Below are 10,361 nucleotides of genomic sequence, written 5' to 3' on the forward strand. Positions count from 1 at the left end.
CTCTATAAATATTCATTAGCTAAAAAGTTTAACTATTCCAAAGACCTTTATTGCATAATTTCATGTAGTATTTTTAGGTTCGATCTTTCCTTTTTTTTCCACAGATGCCCATTAACTTTTATGGTTAAAGATGTTTAAGATTTAAGTAGTGATCTCAACTAGCGTAAAGCTTTAAATCAGCACAGTGATAATATTCTTGTAGATCATCTGCACCTTCCATAACTTTAAAAGAAAATAAATACAACAAAGAATACTTTGCTTTTTAAAGACTAGATTTATGGAAGGCTGTCTAGAGCCTTTCAGAATTTTGGCCTTTTGGGAGTCTACAGAAAATAGCATACCCTAGAAATGCTGACCCAGCTAAGTCTTACATGTCATTGCTATACAGCACGTGTGAACATGATTTTTCTTAGTCATGTATTAGTTGTCCTAGACACCTATGGACTAGGACAGTAAATAAATTGAATTATAAAATATGGAATTTTAGCTGGATGCAGGGTACCATTTTAAAGCATACTCACTGATACATCCTGTACTTATACAACAGTTCCTGTTCAGTCGTGTTTGCTCAAAGAAAAGAGATCATCATACTACTGTTAATAAGTATGAAATGGAATTGCTTGAGGAAAAGAGAAAACAAGATCAGCTACGAGCTCAGATTCAGTGTCTCAGCAAGATTTATTTGAACCGGAATGAAATATCTTCTCAAGAGTTAAACATCAGTATCAGTGAAGTGCTGCAGCGTTTGCACTTAACTGCAGAGGTAGTATTTGAAACAATTTTCAAACAGAATGACTTGCATGTTTCAAGGCATGGGGTAATATGGTGGTGCTAATCTAACGGCATTGCTTTTATCTGTTAAAACTTCACTTAAGGGGAGGAATAGAATTTGTATTTTTCTTATGCCACTAATTCTGTAATATGAAGATTCTGTTGTTCAAAGTTAAATTATTAGGTTATAAAATAGTGGGAATGTTATTTACTCATTTGCCCTGTAAAACACATACTACCCGATACCAAGATGACTTTTAAAAAAATGAGATAAACTTTTACTTAACATGCATATTTTCCCCTTTCCCCTTCCCACCTGCCCCAAGAATGTAGATTGCCATCTCATTTTCCCAGTAGGGTATAACTTTAAGTATAGTGAAACTACTTTTATACAATAACTAGATGATAAAACAGACTTCCAGCAAATATTGATAGCTAAGAGGGCAAAATGTATATTTAGACATGTAGTTATCACAGCAATACTTAAACTTGAATTACTTTTTTTTTAAAGAGCATTCTCAAAGATGTATCAGAAATGGAAAGTGAACTTCTCTGCATAGAGGCAGAGTTACAGGAGGAAGAAAGTGCTAGAAAAGAAACAACACAGTTCTGGGAAGCTTGTTCAGGAACTCATTGTGATGCAGAGGAACTTAAAGAAGAGTTAAAGAAAGATAATGGAAGGCTTTTGCAAGTCATTAACTTCTGGACTCCTAAAGTAAAGGTAAAGTTAAATGTTTAATCAGAAATGTATTTTGTGTAAGCACTCTGTAAATGCCTCTAATCTGATTGGAAAAAACCCAACCAAAACACCACAGCAAACAACAAAAAACCCACAAAAACCTACTATTTAAAGATTATTCATTATTATCAGCACTTAACTATATTAATACTTAACTGTACAACGGAGGAATACTTAGAAGATTTTTAAAGACTTCCTTCCTCATGCATTCAAACTTGGAAACTTGCTTTGTAAAAGACTTTCTAAGTGATAAATGAGGGGGGGGGGAGTGTTTGTTTTTATCAGACTGAATTCTGGCAACTGTAGGTTCAGAATTGTTATATAGCTTTGCTTGCAGAACTTGGCAGCCTGATACAATCACTTTCTTCAAGCTTTATGCCCACAAGTTTGTCTGTTCTCTTTTGAGCCAACTTTATCAAAACTACTTTAGCCATTTTTAAAACTGAATTGTACCTTATATTCTCACACCTTTTCTAATTTCAGAAAGTCAAGTTTTTCTAGAGGTGGTTCAGTCTTCCTTTCTCTTCTCATTCCTTCTTACCTCTTGCCCCCTTTGGAAAAAACAACCGAGTGTTTTACAGGGTTAAGTGCATCATGAACAGGATTTCATGGGATTTCATCTTTTTCTCATTAGATGTATTGAAGACTTCTCAAAAGACATGTTATGGGAGGGAATCTACTACCTTCTGATTTGTTGTTAGGAACAGTCTTCCTAACAAGTGTATCCTGGAAGTTCCTGGTCCATTCATACGATTATTCCTTCTACTAGTGTTGATCTGAAGTATGAAGAGCTCATTGCTCTCCTTCCCCCAATGTTGTGACTCAGTTCTGTCCTGTTAAGTTTAACCTATTTTTAAAAGTTCCTTCTGTAGTGCCAACAGCCAGTCTTGACTTCTTTCCCAATGTTGGCAGGCTTTTTGAAAGAATTCCCTGACAGACATATTATGTGGATCAAAGCTTTTACTAAACAAACAAACAAATCTAGTATAATGATGTCATTTCCTGACAGGTGTGAAGTTCTTTATCTGGCATGTTAAGCATATGGGTTTCTAGAATAATCCAATGTGTATGTTTTCTCTCAAACGGTTTCACTTTAGTCAATGAATACATTTTAGCAAAAACTTCTGCGAATAATTGTGTTTCTTACTGTTAATGACATTCAAGAAGTCTTTCTAATATAATTCCTTTATTTTTGTAATGTTAGTGTTTGAGTTACGTAGAAATACTGGTAAATTTGCAATGCATTATCTTCTCTTGTGCCCCTTCCTGCCTCCCCCACTTTTGGAAATGAGACCAGTCTTTTGAGTGTTAGTGATTCCATTTCTGATAGCAAGCATCTTCAAATGGGACACTGAAACAAGAATGTGAAATTAATACAGCCAAGACACTTCCTGTTTCTTTGCTTACCACCTTTCTAGCTGATGCAAAAATTATTTTAAAATTATCTGTATGACACTACTTATTTTCAGATACTCCTTCAACTTTCTTCAGAGCTGGATGCCAGAACTGCCAATTATTGTAAAAATGCTGATGTTGAATTGAAACAGAGAAAAGAGAAAAGTGAAGAGTTGCTTCAGGAGCTAAACACTCTTAAAGAACAACTGGTCCCTGGTGGCTCTGCCAGTCTCGTGTTAGAAGAAGAAAACTACAGGCTTCACAACAAATTAAAGGCTGCAGAACAAGATATAAAGGTATCAATACTTGTTTCCAAGGAAAACTTCTTTGCTTGTTTTCTAAGTGAGAGCACTTCAAACTGAAAAGAAAATAAAGATTGATGGCAACTGTAAATCTGTGCCACACAATATATTGGCCCAAAGTGCACTTTATTTTTGTAGCTTTTGTTATTCCCAAAGTTAAAGTTTGAGCTCTTTCCTGTAATGTGATTATTTTAATTGCCTGTTTTCAGTTTAGAAATCCATATGAAGTGTTCCCATTCTGGTTTTGAAGTATTTATTTTAATAGTGTAGTACTCCTGATATGGTATTCACTATGTCAAACTGGAAGCTGGAGAAGAATTCTGTCTTTAATCCTAGGAATTCAGGACTCATTTTTCTCTCTGTACTATTTTTTTTTTTGTCAGTTACCCTTGTTAAAAGCACCTTTTTCTTAGACTTGAGTGTTCTAGAATACTAAAAGGTGGCACAAAACAGTGAGGTAGACACCAAGAGTTGCCAGCCATAGAACCTGTAGTATTAGATTTTTTTGTGCGGTTTGGGTTTTTTGTTCATTTTATTAAGAATATGACCACGTGCTGTTACTATTATATCTCATGGCACAACTACTTATAAGTGATTGATAAATCTCAATAGGCTATGGAAGTAAAAATTCAGAAGTTGGAAAATGTAATAAATGAAGTAGGAAAAAATGTCGAAGAGAAAGATGACGAGATAAACAAGTTACAAGCACAGATAAGAATAAAAACAGCAACAAGTGAGCTCACCCAACTGCAAGCCAAACTGAATGAGACAGAGAAGTGCCTCAGAACTGCCTTAACAGAGAATCAGAGTCTTCAGGTACGAGCAAAATACTTTCCCTTCTCCTCTAATCTCAGAGACAGAGCATGAGCAGGCTTGAGAACAGCTATAGGTGAAACGTAGTACATTTCTGAAACATTCTAAAAAAATATATAAATTTTGAAACTGAAGCATAAGCTTCAGTTTTTCTATGTAATATATTGGCATACTAGTTCAAAATGCCCAGACTTATATCTGCAAACAAGTCATCTAAACTTTCTAAAATATGATTGCATGTAACACACCAGAGTTAGGATACTAAGTAATACTATAGTGCTAGTTGGTAATGTGGGCAAAATAACTTCCTCCTCCCAGTCTTGTCCTGTGAAATCTAGCAGATCATAGTAAAGATACAAAGTAAGCAACCCTTAAATTAATTTCTAGGTAAAATGCCTTTTTTCATACTATAACTTTTCTTTTCAGGCAAAATTAGATAAAGGTGCTGAGTTGTACAAAGAAGAAATTGATAATCTCAAAACACAATTGGTAAAATATGATATGGAAAGAATGAAACAATCCAACTCTTTTGATATGAAGTAAGTTAAAATTTGAACTTGTTACAGTTCTCAACTACTTAGTTCTTAGCTTTTACTTTCCTGTTTTTTTTCAACAGAATAAGAGGTGAGCATTCAGCTTTAGGTGTCCTAGGTTTTTATTGTAGCTAGGTTACAAAGAAAGTAAAAACCGTATGTATCTCTGTTTGATTACAAAACTCCTTCCCTATACACCCACCAAAATTTCTCAACCAGCTCATGTTCAGCCATAAATGAAACAACTGTTCTGACAACAGAGGGTGAGGGGAAAGCAGTAATTGAAAGCACTCTCTAGTTCACTGGAGAGAAAGGATATGCAGAAAATAATTCTAGTCCAACTTTTGGTTTTCTGCACTTTATCTAAAATCTAACTGATAACCAGGTTTATGTAGTTCTATCTGTATAACTTGGGTATGTTTTTTATTTGAGAGTTCATTTGGAAATCAAACTAGCTCTCCTGCAACTGTAATAATTATTAAACTGAGGATTTCTTTTTCTTCTTCCCTTCCTGCCCCATATAGACTTGCTAATTATAAAGCTCTTGCAGAACACCAACAACAACAGTTAACAAAGCTAAAAGAAGAACTTAGAAGAGCACAGCAAGAGCAAGATGTTACTGGTAAATTCAAGATAAATATAAGGGACTTTTTCACGTTAAACATTAAGTTTAAAGGTTATATGGTTAATGTCCAGAATGAGATGCAGGCCTTTGAGGTAAAAGGGTATGAGGAGGATTGGGTGCTTTGGAAGATGAGATGGAAATTAAAATGTTAGCTGCACATATACCACATTAGAATCACAGCAGTTCTTGTGTTTATTTCTCCAGCCATGTTTGTGCTTGTGGTGGGATAAGCTGCAGTTGCAGTAGGTCATGTTGCCATTTTTAATCTTGACTGACTTTGCATATGAATAGCTAGTTCTAGTCATAGTTATGACATACCTGAAACTATAACTATTTTAACTCTAAATGGCCCAGTGAAGACACTTTTAAGTTTCTTTATCTCCCTGGTGGTATGAATGCTGGGAGGTGTGTTTGTGTATAAACAAGAACAGCTGTTGTAATGGCATTTATATGTAAAACCTCACTAGGCTATAAGAACACAGGAAGAATAGGCTTAAATATCTTGACTTGCTTTTAAGCACTGTCCAAATAACGCACACATCTGTATAAAACTGTTTTCTAGCAGTGCTGGAAAAAGAAGCTCCTCGGCAATCCCAAATACCCCTTACTTGTGGTGGTGGTAGTGGTATTGTGCAGAGCACACAAATACTTGTTCTAAAATCTGAACAAGCTAAGCTACAGAAAGAGAACTTACACCTGAAGAAACAAAATGACCTTCTACTGAGGTAAGAATAAAGCTGATCAGCAACATGTCAAATCATTTGTTGCTGTTTAACTATGCATGTCATCACTGTTTCTTTCTGTGAGATGTATAGAAGTGAGTAATTACTACTAACTTTAGATTTTCTAGATTCTTTCACTTCAAACTTTTATTTAAAGCTAGTGATTGCTTATAAATATCTTTATGGCTTTTGAACTTTAAATTGCTTTCTTTCATAAGAATCTCTTAAATGCTAGAAGATATACTCAAATTGTATGTTGGAAGGAATTTTTGGCTTAAAAAATAAAATTGCCTTTGAAAGCATAATATAAAGATATGGTCTTGCATTGCCATGTCTGTGGTATGTCATCTTGAAAATATAGGAACTGTCTGCTGTCAGGAATTTTTCCTTATTTAAAGGAACTGCTTGAAATTTTTCTTAAATGCTGCGGTGTTTTTTTCTTCTCAGTAATGAGCTTCAGCTGAAAGAGGAACTTAGAAAATGGAAAGAAAGAGCACTAAAACTGAAAGAACGATCCTCAAGAGAGACCCTTCAAGAGACAGTACCAAGGTCTCCAAGGAAGACAGTGTCATATTCCCTTAAAGAGCAAATGCCTTCACCCTCTAAGGAACCTATTTCTCAGGAAATTGTGACTCGGGACTTATCAAAGCCTCTGCCACTGACTTGCCCAACAAATTTCTTTGATAATTCCAGCTTGGGTACGCTAACAGGTATGTAACATAGTGGTGTTGTCCTATAAAGATTTGGAAAGGCAAAATATAAGGGGTGGTCTGTGAGTTGAGGGTAAATGCTCTACTTTCTATATTCAGACCTGAAACTTGAACGATAACACAATTTTCCTGAGTGGTTAGTCAGCTGACTGTTGAAGGGCTGACCAGCTGGAGCTGGGAAGCTTATATATGCTCTACAGAACCTAAATATTTAAGTGAATCCTTCACCCCCTGAAGATTATACAATTATTTTTTTTCTTTTGCTGTAGTGAAAGTGTTGATGACTGACTTAAAGTGAATTAGCAGAATATCATTACTAGATAGCTGATGCTTTAAAATGTTTTGCTTTTTAACTTTACATTGGCTAAGCACAGGCTTCTGGCAAAGTTATTCAAAGTTAACTGCTGGTTAACTTTTTTCTAAACTTCTTCAAGACAGTAGACTTCAGTCTTTGATGCTGAATCTGTCAGTCTGCCTGGTTCCAGCTGCAGTAATAGCTGTTTTGATAACTTCTGTTCATCAGTCCTACTCAGGACTTCTTGTATCTGGCTGGGTGACTTCTGAGGAAGTCTCTTAGTGATCTATGCTAGCATATTAATGCTACTGCCTTCATCATTACACTTGCTTCTAAAAACTTTCAGAAGGTCCCAGCAGATGTGTTGAAGAGTTAACCAGTTTTCAAGGCATTAAATGGCAGACTTCCAGAAAGAATATGACTCATTGTGGTTTCTTGTGATGGCCAGCTTGGTAATAGTACAGACTTCCTCACAACATAAAGCTCCTCAGAGGCAAGCTTTGATAGTTGACATTTAAAACAGTAGTCAAGATTAAATTGCTCTATTCCTACTGCTTGTCTAATGGGAAAAGTTTAAGTGTTACTTTACCGTTCTTGTCTTCTCTATAGATACACGACCTGCAGGAATAGAGCCTACAGAAGAACATCTTAAGCACTGGTTTGGAACTTCAGCTAAAGATAAGGCCCCTGATTGTACCACACAATAAAGGTGTTCTGTTGTAAGCTGCCCTTGCAGTGGCTACAGCCAGAATCTGCATATGCAAAAGATAATTGCTTCAGGTCAAAAGCCATCAGCCTCCCATCAGCCTCTCCTGCAAATTGTGAGAAGAGCTCTGGTGGCATGCAAATCCCTTGCTGTCTTGGAGTTGCTACTTCCCACAACTGGAAAAGCTGGAATACAAGAACAAAAATGGAAAATCAGTTATGTTGCCCACAACCAGCTGATGTGATGGTATTCTACTTTGGTGGGTTGTTGTTTTTTTTTTGGATGGCAAAGAAAGAAAAGCCAGTATATTGAGGAAAAAAATGGAAACAGGAATGAATCACAAACTGATCTACTGTGAAACTTTAGAATCTTAAACTTTTCATTCTGTCATTCCTAAACCAGCCCTGTTCTGGGTGGTCAATATTTGTGTCTTCAGAGTGTTGTTGAGTTAGAAAGAACTATACTTTTTGTTTCTCAGCATATGGTTTTTATACCATGCTTTCTCTAAGTCTGCAGAAACTGTGTTTTCACCACAATTTTAACCTCTCTTTCTGGACATTGCAACTGAAGTTAACTTTCTGTTTGTAGGGCACACAATCAAGGATTACTCTTAAAATCCTTACAATATTTCTGCAGCTCAGCCAATTATGGTACCAAGACTAACTTTGTATTTTGCATCTTCTTTCAATATACTTCTAGTTCCTGTCTGAAGTTGGGTATTGGAATTTTTTTAATAGTAAGCAATGGACATGACACTTTTCTGCTACTCTAGTGAATGGAAAATGAACTGGATCATCAGGGCTCCAAGACGGAACTATTTTACTAGCCTGCTTATCTGCACTGTGAGACTTACTTTTTTGTATGTTTTGTATAAGAAGGTTTGTTTGACAATAAACTTTAATGTGTTAAGTATTTAAAAATATTTTTTGCTGGTCACTTCGCTTGTGCTATTATCTAAGAATATTGATTACAATATTCAGTGTCTAAAGACTATCTTTTATAGTAATCTCACCACTTCCATCATTATTATGCTTTTTGTCTGTGTCCTCTATAACTTTCTGCAATCATTTCTTTGTGCAGAAGTTTAGTGTTGCACAAGTCTGTCACCAGTATTTTGTAAATCTTCTAATTGAGTCTTTCTCTGTCAGGGAATGCTTGAAGTCTAAAAGAGAGATCTCCCTCCCTTTCCTCCCCACATGCCTTCCACTGCTAACTATATAGGAATTTGGCACTCAAAATCTGATATCAACTCTGTTAAGAATGAAATCATCATCATAGGATGAGAAAGTCATACCTAAGCAAGATAACTGCATCAAAAGCATCATCTGTATTTTATAGAACAAAGGTCTCAATGATGCTAGGTCTTTTAAGTACTCCCTTTCGGGTTACCCAAACTGATAAGTAAATGGTTACATTGACATGTTCCTGAGCATTCAGCAGTTACCGGAATTGGAGGAATCACACAAGTGTCACTTACCTGATGGAGGTACTTCAGAGATCTTTATTAAAGAACTGACTGTTTACCTTGAATAGCTGAAAACTCTGCCAACTACTGTAACTACTAAGAAACTGCAAGCATTTATCTCTAAATCTCTGACCTGGAATGTATTTTGGGAAACTTTTAAAGATACTGCTAGCCAAAAATACACAGGTTCTAAATACCGTTACTGAGTTCAGTGCTGCCCTGTCTCCTTTCCTGCCACAGCTATGTAGGAGGAATTTATTTCCGTATAGTGATAAGTGCAAAGCACTGGTGTTTGTGGTGGGTTTTTTGGTTTGTTTTGGCATTGGGTGGGAGGGGAGTTCGTTCTGGGTTTGTTTGTTTTTTTCAATTTCCTACTATGGTTGAAAAATATTTCCTTTGGCTGCCAGCTTTTTTTTCATTCCCTCCATTTTGGTGTTCTAATAAATAAATTAAACTCCCACTTCCAGAAGGGGGAAAGAAGATGTGTATATATAGATCTACCTCTTTTATATACAATTTCAAGGAGGGGGGTGGTTAATTATTGCTTGCTTGGAACACTTCTACAGTTGGAGATTTTTCTGGTGGTTCATCTGAAAAACCAGAATCTATTGCAACAGGTCTGTGTTTGAATTCAGTAGGCAAAAGGTTAGGGATGGAAGGATAAGTGCTTTTAGAAAACCTAGTCATTAAAGACTTTGTTTACTGGGAAGCAGATTTACAAAGCCTTAGAAAGCTATCATAATTTAGTGGAAAGACAAGATAAACAACGTTACTGAACTTTGTGTATGTGTGTCCCAGTTTACCCACAGAAATGGCTTTTATGAGGTAAACATGCCCAGCTGAAGTTCAGGCAGGACTCCAAATTCTTTAAGAATGCTATCAGGGTAACTTTAGGTCTCATGTGAGCTTATAACTAAATTAGTCCTAGAATTTTCCAGTCTGATGATATTAACTTCACCTTAAATATAAGTTAAACCACTAGATAAAAAAAGAAAAGCTAAGTTGGTAAGTCACCAGTTTAACAAAAAAAACAAAGAACAAAATCATGCAAGTATTGTCCTAGTTTGGAATTTGATAGCTTATATTGCTAAAGAGAGATTACTTGGGGAAAAATGTTTGTGGTCTCTTTTGGTGGGAATCCTGTTGATTTCTTCAATTCATTAGGGAGAATGGACAGCTAATGCTGGTGATCCTTTTTTTTGTCCTTCCCTGTGCAGGAAAAAAAAAATTACGCTTAAAATCTTGAGTTTCACTAGATGGCAGCATCTGAATGCTTCAACAGGAA

General features: G+C 35.9%; 1 protein-coding gene across 1 annotated transcript in view; it reads left to right on the forward strand.

The window, feature by feature from the left end:
* CENPE (centromere protein E) overlaps positions 1-8,483 on the forward strand; it is a 39,518-nt gene extending 31,035 nt beyond the window's left edge. Inside the window, exons 36-44 of the mRNA XM_049814751.1 lie at positions 548-763; positions 1,283-1,492; positions 2,980-3,201; positions 3,820-4,023; positions 4,447-4,559; positions 5,078-5,175; positions 5,741-5,903; positions 6,348-6,610; positions 7,515-8,483. Coding sequence (XP_049670708.1) covers positions 548-763; positions 1,283-1,492; positions 2,980-3,201; positions 3,820-4,023; positions 4,447-4,559; positions 5,078-5,175; positions 5,741-5,903; positions 6,348-6,610; positions 7,515-7,612 — 1,587 coding nt within the window. The 3' untranslated portion in view covers positions 7,613-8,483. The remainder of the gene's footprint in view (positions 1-547; positions 764-1,282; positions 1,493-2,979; positions 3,202-3,819; positions 4,024-4,446; positions 4,560-5,077; positions 5,176-5,740; positions 5,904-6,347; positions 6,611-7,514) is intronic.
* Positions 8,484-10,361: the final 1,878 nt, after the last annotated feature.

This window comes from Accipiter gentilis, chromosome 12 (genome assembly GCF_929443795.1).
Source record: "Accipiter gentilis chromosome 12, bAccGen1.1, whole genome shotgun sequence".
Taxonomy (NCBI): domain Eukaryota; kingdom Metazoa; phylum Chordata; class Aves; order Accipitriformes; family Accipitridae; genus Astur; species Astur gentilis.